The 21,551-nt window shown below is 38.1% G+C and overlaps 1 protein-coding gene across 2 annotated transcripts; it reads left to right on the forward strand.

The window, feature by feature from the left end:
* The first annotated feature begins 73 nt into the window (after positions 1-73).
* cdk20 (cyclin dependent kinase 20) lies at positions 74-18,223 on the forward strand. Of its 2 annotated transcripts, XR_013817376.1 has the most exons (9): positions 74-360; positions 429-542; positions 1,432-1,620; positions 1,710-1,831; positions 6,012-6,074; positions 15,148-15,271; positions 15,357-15,512; positions 15,583-15,948; positions 17,311-18,223. XR_013817376.1 is itself a non-coding variant. In XM_079828027.1 (8 exons), exons 1-8 carry the CDS (start codon positions 286-288, stop codon positions 15,772-15,774), a joined length of 1,035 nt encoding a protein of 344 aa, XP_079684153.1. In that variant the 5' UTR covers positions 74-285; the 3' UTR covers positions 15,775-16,745. The 2 variants fall into 2 exon arrangements, 1 of the variants encoding a protein (XP_079684153.1); XM_079828027.1 differs by lacking the exon at positions 17,311-18,223 and having other exon boundaries at positions 15,583-16,745.
* The last annotated feature ends 3,328 nt before the right edge of the window (positions 18,224-21,551 follow it).

A 21,551-nucleotide genomic window follows, 5' to 3' on the forward strand; every position in this document is an offset into this window, starting at 1 on the left:
ATATCATTTTTTGGTCCGCCTTTATTTACGTGATTGATCATTACGTGATCGTTCTAATAAGATTTTTGTCTTCGCTAGCTTGCCGTACAGAAACGATCTCCATGGCAACAGCTGCAGCGGAGCTGACACCACAGATGATCTCTTCTAAACAATCCTCCATCTCGCAATAGTTTCCCTTCAGTTATTATTTTGTGCTAATACGTTGAGTATTTGCCGTGTGCGAATGGAAAACAAAGGTAACGTTAGGCTTCTGCTGTGCTAGTCGGCTAGTTGTCCGGTAGTGGAATGGATCAGTACAGTATTCTGGGTCGGATTGGGGAAGGAGCTCACGGAATTGTTTTCAAAGCCAAACACATCGAGGTAAGACTGTGTGAAAGGACAATAACTCAGGCCGCTGTCTGCGCCGCTTTATCTGTCGATGTTTTCAGACAGGAGAGACCGTGGCTTTGAAAAAAGTAGCCCTGCGAAGACTTGAAGATGGGATCCCAAACCAGGCCCTGAGAGAAATCAAAGCCCTGCAAGAGATCGAGGACAACCAGTATGTGAGTGAGACTGGGATACCTGGAGAAACCACACTCGATGGATTACACAATTGATCTATTATAAAAAAAAAACATTACTTCTTAAAAAAAAAAATTCCATTACATAAAGATCCTCTCCTTTGCAACTCACACTGGAAGAAAAAAATGCTTTGGTTATCAGAATTGTGACATGAATAAAAAGTCAAATAAAGTCATATTTATGAGTTGAAAGTCAAAACTGACATAAAATGTGAAATTATGGCATATTAAGTCATGAGTTATGAGTTGAAAGTAAAAATTTACAATGAAAAGTCGAAATGACGACACTCTAAGTCGTATTTATGAGTTGAAAGTAAAACTGGACATAAAATGTAAAATGATGGCATATTAAGCCATCATGAGTTATGAGTTGAATGTCAAAATTGACAATGAAACGTCGAAATGACGACACCTAGGTCATATTTATGAGTTGAAAGGCCAAATTGACATAAAAGGCGAAATTATGGCATATTAAGTCATGAGTTATGAGCTGAAAGTAAAAATTGACAATGAAAAGTCGAAATTACGATTGAGTTGAAAGTCAAAATGGACATTAAAAAGTTGAAATGATGGCATACTAAGTCATATTTTAAATAAAAATTCATAATTATGACAAAATTATGATATACTAAGTCAATTATGAGATTAATCAAAACTATGGCATTTTAAGTTTTGACAATAAAAGTCATATTTATGAGATTATGTAAACAGTTAAGTCAAAAAGTCATAATTGTGACTTTCATCTCAAACAGTTGAGACTTCTGTCCTAAATATTGACAAAATGGGCTTCCATCCTGTGATGATTTGGATATCCCCAATAATGATTAATATTTTCATCATTATTTTATATCTGTTTTGCTGATCTGTACAGGTGGTGAAGCTAAAGGACGTGTTCCCGCATGGCACAGGCTTTGTGCTGGTGTTTGAGTACATGTTATCAGATCTGTCAGAAGTCATCCGTAACTCCCAGCGTCCTCTCACCGCGTCCCAGGTCAAAGGTTACATGATGATGCTGCTGAAAGGAGTGGCTTTCTGCCACGAGAACTCTATCATGCACAGGGTGAGACTGAGTCCCATATATTATTAGATTTGTCAGCATATAAATCAGTGCTTCATGTTTTACCCGTGCTTTAAATGTTTGGTGTGTAGGACCTGAAGCCTGCAAATCTTCTAATCAGCTCAACGGGTCACCTGAAGATCGCTGACTTTGGGCTGGCGAGGCTCTTTTCCAATGAAGGAGATCGTCTGTACAGCCACCAAGTGGCCACCAGGTGATGGTTTACTTTAAAGGGTTAGTTCACCCAAAAATGAAAACTCTGTCATTAATTACTCACCCTCATGTCGTTGGACACCCGTCAGACCTCCGTTCATCTTCAGACACAAATGAAGATATTTTAGTGTAAATCTGATGCTCTGAAAGGCCTCCATTGGCTCAATGCACTTTACACTCTCAAGACCCTTAAAAGCCACTAAAGACGTCGTTACAAAGTCCATCTCACTACAGCGGTTCTACAATAACTTTATGAATCGGCGACAATAGTTTTTGTGCACAAAAAAAACCTAAATAACGACTTACATAGTGATGACGATTTCAAAACAAGGCATCATGAAGCTTCGAAGCGTTATGAATCAGTGAGTCGAATCATGATTCGGATCGCGTGTCAAACTGCTGAATCGACTCACTGATTCATAACGCTTCGAAGCTTCATGATGCTTTGTTTTGAAATCGTCATCACTATGGAAGTCGTTATTTAGGGGTTTTTTGCGCACAAAAACTATTGTCGCCGATTCATAAAGTTATTGTAGAACCACTGTAGTGAGATGGACTTTGTAACGACGTCTTTAGTGCCTTTTAAGGGTCTTGAGAGTGAACCGTGCCATTGTGCCAATGGAGGCCTTTCAGAGCCATCAGATTTACACTAAAATATCTTCATTTGTGTCTGAAGATGAACGGAGGTCTGACGGGTGTCGAATGACATGAGGGTAAGTCATTAATGACAGAATTTTCATTTTTGGGTGAACTAATCCTTTAAGGGTTTGTTCTAGGGCTGTAATCAACCAAAGAACATCTTGGTCGACTGAAGTCCTGTAATTTTCGACTAAAAATGAGGTTAGGAAAACAAAGATTAAATGAATTAGCTGAGCACTGTGCTCAGTACTTGGTGGCCTTGTTGTCTGCCTAAATGAATTATAAATAAACATAAAATACAAGTAGGCTATTTGCAGTACATTAAATCATTTATTTTGCAGTTTTATTTTAAGTCTTGCATCACATGCACCTGCGCAATATCACAGCCTATGATTTCCCAAAATATAGTACTAGTGCTATCATCACAAGAACTTTTGAGGAATATGCAACATAATTTAGACAATTGTTTTTGTCATATGTATTATAATAACTGACAGACACTATCATTTCAGCCGCTCTGTGAACAGAGGAGCTCAGCTCAGCTTCACGGAGACACGAATAGACTATTAACTTAAAGCTTTTACTCTTAAACACAAAAGGCACGTCCACTTTAATAAAAAAAAAGGAATATTTATTAAACAAGCCAGAACAAGAGCAGAAAAAACGCTCTCACAATTAAATAAATACAGCAAACTAGCCTAACGTTACTTCAATCTTTTTTCTCCAGTGGGTTGGGCTAATCCAAAAGAAGTGAAAACTATACATTAGCAACATTAGCAATTAGTGCTTTCCACCTGATTAAATGAACGAGGCAAAAAAAATCGACCAATCAGAATTTTGGTCAAGCGTATCAACTAATAATCGACTGGGAGATTACAGCCCTAGTTTGTTCACACTAAAATGAAAGTGAACTCATCATTTCGGACCACAAAAAATGAATTAATTAGTTTATTAGCCATATAATATAACGACCAGCATTAAGCTTTAAAAAAAGACACAAAAGTATCACTGAATGTTCCCATGTGACATATGCTGTATATGTCAAGTGTTCTAGGGGTGTACAATTGGGTTTAATAAAAAACGAACCGAAATTGTGATTATGGAACTATAAACTATGGCTGTGATTATGGGGCGTGTTTCAACCGAACCAGGAAAGACCAATCAGAGCAACGGAACAACGCATAACGTTAGTTAACAGAACTCAACTGCACACAGTGTTGCCAAGTCCGCAGTTTTGCTGCGTGCTGTTTTTCCATGTCCGCAGGTTGAAACGATCCCAATCATGTGATATTTAGACCCAGAAATGCAGGCAACCCTGCCAAAAAACACACATTTTACCCCCCAAACGCCATTATTTCTGGAGAACCATGGGCCGCTCTCAGGAGCTCAGAGTGAACTCAAGCGTGGTATTGTGATCGATGGACACCTGTGAAATAAATCCATTCGGGACATTTCCTCACTAATAAATATTCCACGCTCAACTGTTAGTGGTGTTATAACAAAGTGGAAGCGATTCGCCCTTCGCCAGGAGTTTGATTGACAGGCGATCTGACCAATCATAATCCGCCACCCGCCATTTTTGTCTTACAAAGCAGTCAAGAGAGTTTGTAGATTAATGTCGGTGGACTTGAACTTGAAAAACGGTGTGTACTGACGTCTTTCTGCGGTTGAAAAAAAATCCTTTCTGAAGTTCATTCATGTTTATTTGATACTATAAATTAACTAGAAGGAAGAGGTGATCGGTTCACGAGCAGCTTTAACTGAGGCCTGTCACCACACATTAAAAAGCCACAAAATGGTATTTATTGTTGACATTTCTTTAAAAAATGACAATTTTAGAGTTGAGTCTTTGTTTCATATTAAAAGTAACCTGCTCTGTCCTGTCTATCGGCGTGTTGTCAGTCTCCTCTTTGCTCTGCGATGTGTTTTTCACTGTGTGAGAATGTGTGTGTGTGGTGTCAGAGCAAGGCTTGTCGGACATAGCAACAGTAACTAAAGGGGGCGGGTCTTTGCGAACGGTCAATTGGGAACAACAGCAACTCAGCCACGAAGTGATAGGCCACGTAAAATCACAGAGCAGGGTCAGTGCATGCTGAGGGACACAGTGTGCAGAAGTCACCAACTTCAGAAGACACCAGAAGTCAATAGCTACAGACCTCCAAACTTTCATCACCAAGTGTAATGCAAAGCGTGGGATGCAGTGGGGTAAAGCGCGCCGCCACTGGACTCTAGAGCAGTGGAGACGTGTTCTCTGAGTGACCAATCACGCTTCTCTGTCTGGCAATCTGATGGACGAGTCTGGGTTTGGCTGTTGCCAGGAGAACGGGACTTGCCTGACTGCATTGTGCCAAGTGTAAAGTTTGGTGGAGGGGGGGGGGGGGGGGGCTATGGTGTGGGGTTGTTTTTCAGGGGTTGGGCTTGGCACCTTAGTTCCAGTGAAAGGAACTCTTAATGCTTCACCAAGACATTTTGGACAATTTCATGCTCCCAGCTTTGTGGGAACAGTTTGTGGACGGCCCCTTCCTGTTCCAGCATGACTGACCAGTGCACAAAGCGTCTCCATAAAGACACGGATGAGCGAGTTTGGTGTGGAGGAACTTGAGTCCTGACCTCAACCCGAAAGAACACCTTTGGGATGAATTAGAGCGGAGACTGAGAGCCAGGCCTTCTCGTCCAACATCACAAATGCGCTTCTAGAAGAATGGTCAAAAATCCCCATAAACACACTCCTAAACCTTGAGGAAAGCCTTCCCAGAAGAGCTGAAGCTGTTAGAGCTGCAAAGGGTGGGCGACTCCATATTAAACCCTACGGATTAAGAATGGGATGTTATTAAAGTTAATGTGCATGTAAAGGCAGGCGTCACAAAACTTTTGGCAATATAGTGTATTGTACTTTCTTCTCAGAGGTGAAAATATCATTGTGCTTGTCACAACAAGAAGTAATCGCATTCACATTTGTCTACTGTCATTCTAGTAAAGTAAGTAAGTAATTCTGACTGTCATCTGACAACCAAAGTTTCTGTATGGCGATATTACATGTAGTGTCTGTATTAATCTTGAGGTCTCACAGCTTGTGTGCTCTTTCTGGGTAAGTCGGAGTGAACTGCGGTGATAATAACGTTTCATGAACGCTCGCCATGCACAGAAGACCAACGTCAGAATTTTTGTTAAATAATACATTACATTTTGGTTGGTTTTTCACGAAACCCTATCGTATGCCCCCAGAACACTTGGAATATACGACACGTGTTGCATGGGATCGTTCTGTGATACTTCTGCATCTCTTTTAAAAGCTGGTCACTAATCACTGTTATTATATGAATGAGCGTTTTTTTAAACTTCTCCTTTTGTGGTCCGAAAAAGAAAGAATGGCATACGGCATTAGAACAAGACCAGGGTGTGTAAATGACGACTTAATTTTCATTTTAAGGTGAACTATCCCTTTAAAGTTTCTGTCAAGCCAGCAGTGATCTACATTTGTTCTAGCTTTAAGCCAAAACCTAAATTATATGACTAGACATATTTGTTGTGCTGTGTTTCAGATGGTACAGAGCACCAGAACTTCTGTATGGTGCCCGAAAATATGATGAAGGAGTTGATCTCTGGTAAGAAATTTCTACTTTATTCTTCAAGTGAACATGAGATCAAAATGGGTAAATCTTATTTTTTATGGAATATTCTAGTGTTTATTAGTAATAAAGTGTAATACCAAATTCAGCATTTTAATCAACAGTAGATTTGTTTTTTAACCTTTTACCATATGTCTAGGAGTATCGCAATAATATTGTATCATGACATGAGGGTGAGAGAGACAATTCCAAATAAAATGTTTGCATTTGCTCCAATAGCAAAAGAAAAATCTGTGATAGTTTCCACGACTTTCCAAAAACAGGGAAAAAAAAGAGATTACGCTGGCCAGAAGAGAGAAAGATGTGAAATTTGCACATTTCTCTGATATGACATTTCTCTGTAGCCTATATACTTGTAGCCAGTGTTGGGTAAGTTACTCTAAAAAAGTAATGAATTACTAGTTACTAATTACATCTTCAATAGTGTAATTAGATTAGCCTACTGTAGCTACAAATTACTCTCTCCAAAGAGTATTTATTACTAATTAGGCTACTTCCCAAATCTATATCAACCTCGACTAGTTAAGCGATTCAAGGATAGACATGAAAGTGTTATTTTAATTCATTCAAATAAATAATATAAAACTACATCAATTATTCTGACCAAAGTATTACAAATGTTAGAAGGATACATAAAACATGCATTTTAAAGTTAGACTTTAAATGTTGATGTTAATTCCATTATTGTATTATATATAATTGTATTTAGTATTTAGTTCAATTACATCAGAAGTAACAGAGTAATCCCTTTTCTTTACTTTTTGAAGGGAAAAGTAATTAAATTACTTAGTAACTAGTTACACCCAACACTGCTTGTACCCATTAAAACACGTATTTAGTTTCAGTTTAAATATTATAATGTTATTTTTATTTATTAAATGTACGTTGAAAAGTGAACAGGACACATAAGATGCATAATAGCTTATGTCAGAAGACGGGGGTCTTCAGTAAGTTCAATAACACTGCAATACGTTTTGTTTTGTTGAAAGCCTTTGAATTTCGTTTTGTATAAATTGTATCTTAATTTTAATAAATATTTTATCAACCAAATTGCCCGGATTTAATAAATAATAAGCAAATAGCCTATAACAGACAATGGCATGGAGGCGGCGGCGCTGCGTGAACAACGGCTTAAATGAACAACTACTAGGAAAAAAAAGGAAAAAAAACCTTTAGTCAGGGGCAGCCCTAACTCTTTCAGATAGCCTATATTTGATCCAGCATGCCACAAAGGGAGTTCTGGGTTGAGCGCGCGGCGCTGAGCGGCATGAGCTTCAGAAATTAATGGTAAAATATTTAGAAAATATTGGAAATATTTTGCTCTATTCCACCGCAACGGTCACAATATGACCTCATGTATGTTTTAAAAACATAATTCAACATATAAATAATACTTTTTAATGGGCCACTTAAAATGTTTATTACAAATAAATGATTAAATTCTAAAAATGAATAAATGTAATTGAACAAAAATTTGCATTGCATTTGCAATCCTTTGAAACCAGGGGTCCCGCGCCCCTGATGTGATGCATATGTATTCAATTTTTAAAAACAAAAGAAAGTCCTGCACACTTTCAGTTCTTGCAAAAGGTCGGAGTAAGTGACGTGTGTTGAGCGACGTATAGTTGTCAACAGAACTCAACTGCACACACGCTGGGAGAAGGAGAGGAAGAAGAAGACGAGTGTAAACGATGTTTGCCGGTGTTGTAAAAGAATGTAAGGATACACGAGTACTTACTGACACCATCATCATTTCTGAGAGAAATAGTAAAGGTGAACGCATATATGAACAAGTTCTCCGTTTAGTAAACGAGTTCAACCCAAACGCTCTATGGTGACATTCAATTCAATTCAATTCAATTCAAATGTATTTGTATAGCGCTTTTCACAATACACATTGTTTCAAAGCAGCTTTACAGAAAGTGCATTTCATAAATGTACATGGAAAAATGTTAGAAAGAGAATGTTAAAGAAAAATGTTAGAATAAGTTAATCAATCATGTATTATTTTAGGCCATAACAACGCTGGCGATTTAACTGTAGTATAAAAGGTAATTATAATGTGAATGCTTGGCTAAAGAGATGCGTCTTTTTTTTTTTTTTTTTACACTTTTTATTTTTGCATTTTTAAATTTTCACAGAGAACAAAATAAAATAACAACTGGTAGGGTACTACAGATACAAGTCTCCCATTTGTTTCATACATTTCAGTGAGTTACATAATAAGTCCATTTCAACCATCGTAGTTTACATTTTTGTGTTTCCAGTCTCAGGTCATAAGTAATTTTTTCCATTGTAAAGATTTCCTCCATGATATTCCTCCATTGGTCCAGTCTCAGAGGCTCACTTTTTAACCAATTCCTCGTTATAACTTTCTTACTTGTTATCAGCATCACTTCTGTTACAATAGATTCCCAATAGGGGCGGACTCTTGTACATGTCCAAAATACATGGGAATGATTGACATTGACATCCCCGCAGAGTCTCCAACAATGTTGGGGGATTTTTAACTGTTTACTTTTAATGAGGGGTGTAATAAAGTATCTCACCAAATTCTTCCAGCCAAATTCTCTCCATTGTCTGGAGCTAGTAGAAGTGTGTTGCAGAAGACAGATCGAATGCCAATCATTCTCTGACAGTTTAAGTTGCAGTTCTGCTTCCCATCTCTGTTTTATATATAATGAGTCAGATCTATTACAATTTTGCAAACATTTGTACAGCTTGGATACAATTTTTGAAGGTAAATGTCTGTATGCCCCTGCGATCATATCTATTAATTCACTGCCCTCTTGAGAAAGGTGATTTTCAATGTCTGTATTATAAAAATGTCTTAGTTGAAAATACCTAAATAGATCAGAGTTTTCCAGGTCAAATTCCCTTTTTAAGTTTTCAAAAGATTTAAACTTTTTCCCATCTGTTAATGTACACACTGCAGTGATTCCCTTGTCAGTCCATCTTGTAAAAGTTCTGTCCATCTGACCACTTCTGAATTTTAGAGAGTGCAATGGCCAGATCAACAATTTGCATTCCCCCTCCATTTTGTATTTATTCACTACATCCCACCAGATCTTGATTGTTTTATCTACTATAGGATTTGGTTCTGTCGGTTGGGTAGATGCTTTCTCACCCAGTCTCGTTTGTGGTTGACATGCTCCATAGTTAAGCTCAATGTGTTTCCATTTGGAGTAATATTCTGACGAACACCAATAAACTATATATCTCAACTGAGCAGCTAGGAAATATTCTTTAAAATTTGGAAGAGCAAGTCCTCCTCTTTTTTTCTCTAGCTGTAGAGTTTTAAGCTTCACCCTTGGTCTTGCCCCCTTCCAGATAAATCTACTCACTTGTTTATCCCATTTACCAAATTGAGTATTTGGTATACAAATTGGCAGTGAAATGAATAAGTACAATAATCTGGGCAACACATTCATTTTTATCACCTCTATCCTTGAACTTAGATCCATTACTAGTGTTGCCCATTTTGTCAAATCCTTTTGTATAGCTTCATTAATTGTACTATAATTAGCCTCATATAATGTGTTTAGTTCTCTAGTCAGATAAACACCTAAATATTTTATTTTTCCTGAATCCCATTTTAATTTGTATGATCGTCTAATTGAGTCAGCTGGTCTATATTTTATACAAAGGGCTTGGGTCTTTGAAATGTTTAACTTATACCCAGATTTCTTTCCAAAGTCTTTTAGTAACATTAAAAGTTTAGGAAACGTATAATCAGGATTGCTGAGATATACTATGATATCATCTGCAAAGAGACCTATCTTATGTTCATCCTTAGCGACTGTGACTCCTTTAAATTCTTTACTTTGTCTTATATACTGAGCCAAAGGCTCTATAAACAAGGCAAATAGGGAAGGACTCAGACAACATCCCTGCCTTGTCCCTCTGAAGAGCTCGAATCTGTCTGTTAAGTCACCATTTATTTTAATTCTAGCCACTGGTTTATCATACAGGGCCTGTATACATTTAATGATAGTTTTATCAAAACCCATTCTTTTCAGAACCGCAAAAAGAAAGTTCCAGCTGACTCTATCAAACGCCTTTTCCGCGTCAAGACTTACTAAGGCTGTAGGGGTGCTCTGCCTATTGACTTCGTGGATTATATGTAATGTGCGCCGGATGTTATCTTGCACTTGGCGACCTTTTATAAATCCCGTCTGGTCCTCATCTATCAGATCTGGGAGGAAGGTTTCCAATCTTCTGGCGATTATAGACGTGAATAATTTGTAGTCAACATTCAAAATGGAGATTGGACGATAGGACTCACATAACTCTTTATTTTTACCTTCCTTTGGTATGACTGTTATCATGGCCTCTTTCCATGAGGGTGGACATATTGCATGTTTGAGTGTCCAATTGAATGAATCCAATAATAGAGGGGCAAGGTCTTCTTTATAAACTTTGTACCATTCGTTAGGGTAGCCGTCGTTCCCTGGGCTTTTATTGCTTTTCAATCTACTGATAGCCTTATCAAGCTCTTTTTTGGTAATGGGTGTATTTAATGATTCATTTTGAATAGTTCCTATGGAGGGGAGATCCAATTCAGCTAAATAATCTTCAATTTCTTTTCTATCTACTTGTTCTGATTGATTATACAGAGTTTTATAATAATTATAAAATATATTTTTGATTTCTTCAGGTTCATATTTTATGTCCTTACTTTCTGGGTCTCTGATTTTGTTAATTGAGTTCCTTAATTGCTGTGATCTTAATCGTTTTGCTAGTATTTTAGTAGCTTTGGAACCTGATTCATAAAATATTTGTTTTGTGAATCTCAGTTTCTTTCCAGTCTCATCATTTGCCATGTCAGATAATTGTTTTCTAATTCCTTTTATAATTTCAGCCAATTTTTCACTCTTATCTGTATGCTGTTGTTTTTCTAGTTTTCTAATTTTTTGTTCTAATTCAGCCTGTAATAGTTTTTTCTTTCTTTTAATGTGAGCTAGCCTTGAAATCAGGTTTCCTCTCATCACTGCTTTAACTGTGTCCCATAATATTGTTGGCTCTATTTGTTCATCCTTATTATTGGCTATACAGTCCTGAATTTCTTTTTTGATTTCTTGCACCGCAGTTTCATTATTAAGAATATTAACATTCATTTTCCATAATGTTGTTTTGTTTGGATTATCAAGATATATGGTTAAGTATATAGCATTGTGATCTGACACATCTGCTATTCCGATTTCACAGTCTATTACCCGGTGTCTATCTTTAGTATTCATCAGAAAATAGTCAATCCTTGAATGTACCTTATGAGCTGCTGAATAATGTGAATAGTCTCTCTCTGATGGATGCAGATCCCTCCAGACATCACACAGGCCTGCGTCTTTTATTAGAATATTAAGATTCTTGGATTTAATGTTTTTATATCTTTTAGTACTTGTTGTGTCTTTAGTATAATTCAAAATTGTATTCCAATCTCCTCCACATATCAAAATCCCTTCACTCATTATTGTTATTTTGTCAAACAATAAGTTAAAGAATGTTTTGTCTTCCTCAGGGGGTGCATACACATTCACTAATGTGACAACAGTATTGTCAATCCTCCCTTTAACAATCACATATCTGCCATACTTATCGGAACAATCCTCAATCATTTCAAAGTTAACAGTGTTCGAAATTAGGGTAATAACTCCTCTCCTTCTGCTATTCTTGTACGAGCTATAAAAGGAATTTATGTAACCAAGTTTTTTAAATTTCTCATGTTCTTCATTTGACATATGAGTTTCTTGTATGAATATCACTTGCATTTTGTCCCTTTTCAATTTCGTTAACACCCTGCTCCTCTTTATCGGGTTGCCCAGGCCGTTTACATTTATTGTCTCAACTTTCAGTTTACATGACCTACTCATGCCCTGAGTATATTAATGCTGTAGACCCCACAAGTGAACAGAAACTAAGAACGAGAACATAAGAGTTTGAAAAATAAAATAAACAAGAACAATAATACAGGGGATACCTGTGGCTCCAACTCAAGGGGAAAAATGTCTCTCCCAACTGGGCCCCGTTGGTAGGCCTAGGGTAGTGTCCCCGGTAAGGGGAGGGCCCTATGTAAGGTTTGGAAACTGCTTCCATCCTAAGTGTCCAACGTTCTAACTCCTTCTCTGGTACCTCTCCTCCAGTCCACTGAATTGCAAAGGCCTTCCTGTGTCAATGGTGCAGACGCTAATAATCAGTCATTTTGTCCCGCTTCTCTGAAACTCCATCAGTTTCTCTTTTGCCCTCTGTGAAGTAGAGCTGTGCTCTCGCCGAGGACGCGCCTCCCGCTGCCATCCCAGGGACCTCTGTAGTCGAGTCTCCATAGCGACTCCTTCCGTAGCCGCTGTCGGCACCTCCACTTCAAAACCACGCTTCCGCAAGTCCAGCCCAGCTTCATGTGCGCTGCTGTATGTTCCAACGCCACTCTCCCAATGGATTCGTATACTCGTGTAGGGTGTTTGGAAACGTACACCTTTTTCCTTCAGCACTTTCTTAATCTCTTGATAAGCCATGCGTTTTTGGACGATCTCAGTTGCATAGTCATGGTCAAAATAAATGTTTCTCCCATTTGACTGAATGCGTCCCTTTTTCCAGGCTTCTTTGAGGACCATCTCTTTAGTAGTGTATTCTTGGAAATTGACTATAATTTGTCTCGGGTTATTATTGGGTCGAGGCTTGGCTGCAAAGACTCGGTGGGCTCGCTGAATTTTCAGATCCAAATCCGCTGGCAGAGGTAACTCGCGCTTCAGGAAATCTGTCACAAATTGCGTTACTGATTTCCCTTCCTCTCCTTCTCTTACCCCGAAAATGCGAATGTTGTTCCTTCGGGATCTGGATTCGAGATCGGTCAATTTGTTTTCAATTCTCCTCTGTCGCTTAATGCTTTCAGTCAGCGCTTCGGTCAAATCCAGTGTCATGTCCTCAACACGACCCACGCGATTCTCAGCTTCTTCCATTCTTTCAGTCAAACCTCTCATTTCCTCCGTCAAGTTGTCAAGTTTATTACCCATCTCCTGTCTCAAGGTGTTGATGTCCTTTCTCAGTTTGACATTGTCCTCCTTCAGTTCGGATTTAAGCGTTTCTATTGCTTCCAATATAGCGCTCGAAGTTTTGCTAGCTCCGCCCGGGCTCGTGTTAGCGTGCTCGGTTACGTTGCTAGCTTTTGTCGCGGATATTGCTTTGTCTCCTTTGGGCATTTTGCGTCTTTTGGCCTTTAATGTTTTGAACCCCACTCCAATACTTAACTTATTCTAATAATGAATAATATAAAATCGAGTTTTGGTGGGTATTTCCATCAATCTCGGAGAGCGGTCACCAAACACGTCTATCTCGTTACGCCATCACCGGAACCTCCAAGAGATGCGTCTTTAATCTAGTTTTAAACTGGGACAGCGAGTCTGAACCTCGAACTATATCAGGAAGACTATTCCAGAGTTTAGGAGCTGAATGTGAAAAAGCCCTCCCTCCTTTAGTGGACTTAGATATCCTAGGAATGACCAGAAGCCTAGAGTTTAGTGATCTTAAAGAGCGCGATGGATTGTAGGGCGATAGAAGATCCGTTAGATACACTGGAGCTAAACCATTTAGGGCTTTATAGGTCAGTAGCAATACTTTGTAATTGATACGGAACTTCACAGGTAACCAGTGTAGAGATGATAAAATTGGTGTTATATGATCATATTTTCTTGACCTAGTAAGAACTCTAGCAGCTGCGTTTTGGACTAACTATAGCTTGTTTATTGATGATGCAGGACAACCAGCTAATAAAGCATTACAGTAATCTAGTCTCGAGGTCATGAATGCATGAACTAACTTTTCTGCATCAGAAATAGACATGATGATGATGTTACTGTTGATCATCTGTCCATCATCGCCTAAAGCCCACCCTGATGATTTGATTGGTCCGAACAGCTCTGGTTCCAGCATAGTTGCTCCTCAACGGTTCAACCTCAAATGTTGTGGGTAGGGCTAAGTTCAGCTGGCATCCAGGCTAGTATATTGTCATTCGAGGTATACATTTTATAATTTTTTTATGCTTTTATAGCATTTCGTTTTTATCTATTTCTCTCCATTTTATAATTATTACTGTAAAATATCCAGTGTGTTATGTCTATGTAAATTCATTACTTTCTAAAACACCCACCCATGTAATAAAATGTTTAAACAAACTCTTCATTAAAAATCACTGGACTACATGGAAAAAAATCCAATGAGTTATGCAATTCTTGGTTTTCATTTGGAAATTAATTTGGATGAAATCAAACTAATGTCAGATTTCATAATAAATTGAATTAATATCATATTTGTATGAAAGCAAATATTTATATCCCTTCTAATAATGTTTACATTTGCATTTTGCACCGTACTTCTAACTGGAATATGCAACCACTTTCCACTGCACTTTTACACTTTTTTTCGGATAGCTCTGTCCATAATTTATTGTACTAACTTAATCCACTGCTATATTCCTCATATTAGCCTAACATATTATTGTATACCTCTAACTGTAAAATTCTGTTCAAGTAATAACTGTCTGTATATTTATTCATAGTACATAGTCACCTGTAAATTCTGTTTATAGTAATAGCCATCTGTATATTATATTATATTCATAGTACATATTCACCTGTAAATTCTGTTTATAGTAATAGCCATCTGTATATTTATTCACTGTATATATTCACCTGTAAATTCTGTTTATAGTAATAGCCATCTGTATATTTATTCACTGTATATATTCATCTGTAAATTCAGTTCTACTTATAGTAATAACCATCTCTCTACTTATACATATTTATATATATTCAGAACATTTTTATGTCCTGCACTTACGCAACCATTGTATATCCTGCACTTGCTGCTATTGCACTTCTGGTTAGACCTAAACTGCATTTCGTTGCCTTGTACTTGTACTTGTGTAATGACAATAAAGTTGAATCTAATCTAATCTAATCTAATAAGTGTAAACTCAAGTTTTGTCAAGTTTCACTAGATGGCAGTAGTGCTTCTTCTACATTCAGCGGGTGTCTCTGTGTCTTCTGGCTTGTTTCAGGGCAGTGGGCTGCATTTTCGGGGAGCTGTTGAACAACTCTCCGCTTTTCCCCGGGGAGAATGACATCGAGCAGTTGTGCTGTGTGCTCCGAGTGCTGGGAACTCCCAACCAGAAAGTTTGGCCAGTGAGCTCTCACTTTACATTCACTGTGATTAACAGAATGACGACTGTGCTTCTAAATCTTCTGTCTGTGTGTTTATCAAATCTAGGAAATAACAGAACTACCAGACTACAATAAGATCACATTTAAAGAAAACCCACCTATTCCTTTGGAGGAAATCGTACCTGACACATCGCCGCAAGCTGTGGACCTGCTGAAGAAGTTCCTGGTCTATCCCTCCAAGCAGAGGATCAGTGCTAGACAGGTGCACATTTGACGTTTTGTACAGATTGATTCAGTCGATCCTGTGACACTTGCCCTGTCTGTTTCCTCAGGCTTTGCTTCATCCGTATTTTTTCACGGACCCTCTCCCGGCACATCATTCAGAGCTGCCCATCCCTCAGCGTGGAGGAAAGCACTCCAGACAGCGCATGCAACCGCCTCACGAGTTCACAGTGGATCGACCCTTACACGAGAGCTTGGTGGATCCCAGCCTGATCCAAAGGCATGCGTGGAGTTGTTTATGAACAGCAATATGAGCAGAAATGTTGGGGTTTGTGCTTTTTCAAATCAGGAAATGGACCATTAAAGGGTTAGTTCACCCAAAAATGAAAATTCAGTCATTAATTCCTCACCCTCATGTCGTTCGACACCCGTCAGACCTCCGTTCATCTTAGGAACACAAATGAAGATATTTTAGTGTAAAGCTGATGCTGAGAAAGGCTTCAGATAGGCCTCCATTGGCATTCAGTACATTTACACTCCCAAGACCCATAAAAGGCACTTAAAACGTCGTTACAAAGTCCATCTCACCACAGTGACTCTACAATAATTTTACGATGCGACGACAATAGTTTTTGTGCGCAAAAAAAATCAACTTAATTCAACTTTATTCAACCTCTTCTTGTCTTCCGTGTGTGCCTCCACGACGCATGCGCGAGAATCAGTGATGCGCGGGTCAATGTATAAACAACCCGCACCCGACCGACGTTTTCAACTAACCCGCCCGCAACTCGGACCGCAAAAAAAAAGAAGAAAATATTGTACCCGACCCGCTTCCTGACCCGCATTTTTTAAAAGTAGTAAATGCTCATCGTAGCTCATTGGGCCATTGAGAAAATGTTTCAGGCCCTGGCGTGGTGCGCTCAGAGGTGCAGCAGCGAGAGCAGGAAGTTCTTGAGGCGGCCCATCATTTTCCATTTCAGCTCCAGATGCATATTATTGATGAACGCGATGTTTATGTTTCGACCCGGCTTGAAGAATTCATCAGCCCACATTTGGAAAACATTTGGAAAAGTGTGAAAGCCCTTAGGAGCGCAAACTGTTATTTTTCTGAAAGCTGTATGATATAGCCTAGTGTTATGTAATACAGGCTTGATTTATTCATTTATTTCGTTTAATTTTCTTAACAATTAAGATGCTGCATGTGTTTATCCAGTCCAATCGAAGTGTGCGTCTCTCCCCCGACTTTCCCAACAAAAATCCCGCCCCCTCTCAGAAAATACATAAAACTGACTTTAAATGCGTTTAAAAGTAGCCTATTAAAATGGTACAATGGCATTGCTCAGTTCAAGGTTTTGGGAAATCGGGCATTTTGTCCCGCGTCAGCATTTATTCAAAAGTTAATAACGCTCAACATTCAAAAGGTAAATAAGGATTTATTGACGATCCGACCGACCGTGACCCGAATATCATTAAAAATATTTTTGGATGACTCGTACCCGCGGGTGGCCGCGGGCACCCGCTCATTTTGGATCAACCCGCGCATCACTGGCGAGAATATGACGTAGCGCCGGGGTTCCACACTTAAGCCCCATTTTGAGAACTACGCCGAGGCCTAAAGCACGATCAATGTCGAATTCAACAGCTTAGACACGCGCGTCTTCCTCTGATTGTAAACAAATCTCTTCTGGGTCATGTGTCCGAGCGCCGGATCTGCGTCATATTCTCGCGCATGCGTCGTGGAGACACACACGGAAGACAAGAACAAGTTGGATAAAGGCGGTATTTTGATTTTTTTTGCGCACAAAAACTATTGTCGTCGCATCGTAAAATGATGGTAGAGCCACTGTGGTGAGATGGACTTTGTAACGACGTTTTTAGTGCCTTTCATGGGTCTTGTGAGTGTAAATGTACTGAATGCCAATGGAGGCCTGTCTGAAGCCTTTCTCAACATCAGCTTTACACTAAAATATCTTCATTTGTGTTCAGAAGATGAACGGAGGTCTGACGGGTGTCGAACGACATGAGGGTGAGGAATTAATGACAGAATTTTCATTTTCAATTTTCATTTTTGGGTGAACTAACCCTTTAAGTCAGGGGTTTTCAAACTTTATGATGCCAAGGACCCCCAAATATGATGAACCTTAATGAGGGACCCCCTTCTTAAAATCCATATATTTTTATGTATGAAAAAACATTTAAACTGTTAAATAGTAGGTGTGGCATTGTTTCCAAACTTCAATTGGCTATACTTAATGTTGGATGTATAAACCTGAAGAAGAACATTTTCAATTAAAAATTATTTGAAAAAGCAACTTTCACAATAAATGTATGTAAGCAGCTTTTAGAATCCCAGTGAGCAGGATAAAGTGAGAAAAACACACCAGAAAGATACAAAGCAAACGTATACAATTCTGGAAAGTGTATACGGCAAGAAAGGAGAGAGACATTTAGAAATGAAACTTTTAGAAAATGTTTGGTAGACTTTAACCATTTTTGCTTTTATTATCTGACATTTTCTGGGGACCCATTAGAACCTTCTGGAGGACCCCAGTTTGAAAACCCCTGCGTTAACTAAGTCATACTCATTAATTTCATGTTTAAGGACGATGGAAACAGAAATAAAACGTTCAAAGTATCTATTATAATATACAGAAATAAGCTATATAATAGATATACTTTTAGTGAATTTCAAATGGCATAATGTTTCAATTTGTATGGCACATTTTACAATACACAAGCTGATTTGAATTGATAACATCTCAAGCTGTATTATTTTCTCCATTTCAGTGGAACCATAAAATTAGCTTTTTTGCAACTACCATTAACCATATAATTTACCACCAGCAAATGTAAATGAACTGATTTGGGTTTTATTCAGTTAGACATAACTGATCCAGATAGACATGAATGTACTAGAACAGGTCTGGTTTAGTGCCAACACTCTTTAGTGCGCCAGGTTTTTGAGCCAAATCGGCAGGCAACTAGTTTTGAATCACACACTACATTTAAAAGTTTGGTGTCAGTATGACTTTTATAAAAAAAAAAAATGTTTTTTTTTTGAAAAAGAGTGAAGGTAAAGCAGCACTTTAAGCAGCACGGCTGTTTTCAACATTGATGACAATAATAAATGTTTCTTAAAGGAACACTCCACTATTTTTGAAATTAGGGGAAGATTTTCAGCCGATCTCCGGGTCTGGCGGTTGCACTTTTAGCATAGCTTAGCATAGATCATTGAATCTGATTAGACCGTTAGCATCTCGCTCAAAAAATGACCAAAGAGTTTCCATATTTTTCCTATTTAAAACTTTCTTTTCTCAAAGTTTCTTGATTATTACGCAGGAATGAGAGTATAGTTCCTAGACATATCAGCCTAGAAAATCACAACTTCTCATTTTCTGATGGTCTGAGTACACGATGTAACTACAGAAGAGTCAAGTTTTAAATAGGAAAAATATCGAAACTCTTTGGTCATTTTTGAGCGAGATGCTAACGGTCTAATCCGATTCAATGATCTATGCTAAGCTATGCTAAAAGTGCTACCGCCAGACCCGGAGATGTTCAACTCTAGGGGAGACGAAAAATTAACCTATTTCTCAAAAAAAGTGTTCCTTTTAAGCAGCAGATCATCATATCAGAATGATTTCTGAATGATCATGTGACACTGAAGACTGGAGTAATGATGCTGAAAATTCAGTTTTGATCACAGGAATAATTACATTTTAAAACCGATTCAAATCGATTATAATGCTATTTCAATATCGATCAAATAAATGGAGCTTTGGTGAGCATTAGAGAAAAATAATACCATCTCCAAACGTTAAACGGGGGCAGTTGATATTAATACAGAAACATTCCACCATTCAAGTGATCATTACATTGTTGAAAAGCTGTGGAGGAAACTAGCCTTATCAGTGCACATGCAAACTCCTAGCTTCTATTAATAGTGCTATAGGCAGTCCAATCATTGTTTCATAGATGTTTCTTAATTTCTTTAACCACTAACACAGTCATAGTGATAAATCCCTTGTGCAAATACAACATCACACAACCTCTCCCTCAAACCTGGAGACAAATAGTGTAACGTGAAATTATCATTGCGGTATCATTACCAATGCATAAAAAAATGGTGCATATCTGTAATCTTTTTCAGTCTGTTATACATCATTTTTTTTAGCTAAATGACAGACACACAGCACAATTCACCACTCTAATTTCCCTTTAAACCGACCGAACTAAAGGAAAGAAGGCGGTTCGCTTTGATTAACAAATGACTTCCACAGCACTGCTCTGTCTGCATGTGGTCAGGCCTTCAGAACGATTGCAGCATTTGTCTCTATTTGCATCCGTGCAATCGGCTCAACTGTCCTCTTGTGTTACATATTAAGTTGTGCTTTGCATCTTTTATTGGCTCCACTTTCCCTTTTGTTCCATCAGTGGTTTGGTTTTTTTGTTTTGGTCTTTTATAGTAGGTTCAAATCCACAAAGCTTATAGTTAAAGTTCAATCAAAATGGTAAATTCTGTCATCATTTACTCACCCTCATGTTCAAAACTATATGACTTCTGCAGAACAGTGTTTTTGTCCATACAATCAACGTCAATGGGCAACTTTTCATTTTCCGTCGGAAATCCATATTTTTCATCATCCATATTGCTTGGATGCCAATATTTTCTTTTGTGTTTGGCAGAAGGAAGTCAGTCATACAGGTTTGGAACATTAGGGGGAGTAAATGATGACAGAATTGACGTTTTTGGGTTATTTCTTTATACTTGTACCAGTGCTCGAAGTGGGGCGGTGGCACTTCGACTTTTTGGGACTTAAGCTTATTCACCGTATTCCCCAGAGTTAGATAAGTCCATACACACCATTCTCATCTCCGTGCCATAACTCTGTCTGACACACACACCGCTAGCCTAGCTTAGCACAAAGACTGGAGGTAAATGGCTCCAGCTAGCCTAGCTTAGCACAAAGACTGGAGGTAAATGGCTCCAGCTAGCCTACTGCTCAATAAGAGACAAAATAACGCCAACATTTTCCTATTTACATGTTGTGATGTGTATAGTTACATCGTGTACTAAGACCGCAGGAAAATTAAATGTGTGATTTTCTAGGCCGATATGGCAGGAACTATACCAGGGGTCTTCAACTAAAATTGCTTGAGGTCCAGTAAATGAACCCTCCTCACTGGCCGAGGCCTGGACAATTATATACCTAAAAACAATCCTTTATGTTTATTGCCAGACTAAAGAAATTAGTGTAGATAGCATTTGTTCTTAATTTAACAAAATATAATATGTTCTCATATGGATAAAACATGTCTGTTCATATTGTTAAAGCAAACATAGGCAATCCTTCACAAAATTGATCTCATTTTGTTGTTGTTCTGTTATGTCCTTTAAGTTGCTTTGGTACAAAATATCTAAATTCAACCAGTAACCATGTCTGACAGAAATATGATGATCGAAAAATGCCTTCATCTCTAAATCTGCACTGAAAATACATTCATTTCAACATTACTAGCAAATAAAGTGCTTTTCCCTTCTGAACTGAGATAAATAATAACAATCAATGAACGTAAAAAATTTTTTTTTACTCATTTAACACATTTTATGTTTATTCACATGTATAGTCTCTACTTAACTAAATGTATCTAATATTGAACACTGCTCTCTTCTGTGCTTCAAATTGCACTGGTAAAATATCATTAGCAATATCATTCAGAAACACAAACAGGCAAAAATAAAGTGTTGGAAAAATTAAAAAGTGCAAGAAACATTTTATTTAATGTTTCCACTTTTGACAACCGCAACAGAATCAGAGCAAATGAGACACACAGGCCTCGTACAGGATGCAGGAAGAATAAATGCAATTTTTTCCCACCCATTCATCTCGGAAAACTCGGTTTTCAGCGTCAACTTTCCAAATTTTTGAAAATGCCATTGAATTTTGTTTTTTTAATGGCATTTGGGATTTATTTATTTCATTACGTCAAAAGGCTTCGCGGTCCGGATTCGGACCAGAGTCTGCTAGTTGGCGACCCCGGAACTAAACTCTCATTCCTGCGTAATAATCAAGGAACT

Source organism: Gobio gobio, assembly GCF_949357685.1.
Source record: "Gobio gobio genome assembly, chromosome: 10".
NCBI classification, from domain to species: domain Eukaryota; kingdom Metazoa; phylum Chordata; class Actinopteri; order Cypriniformes; family Gobionidae; genus Gobio; species Gobio gobio.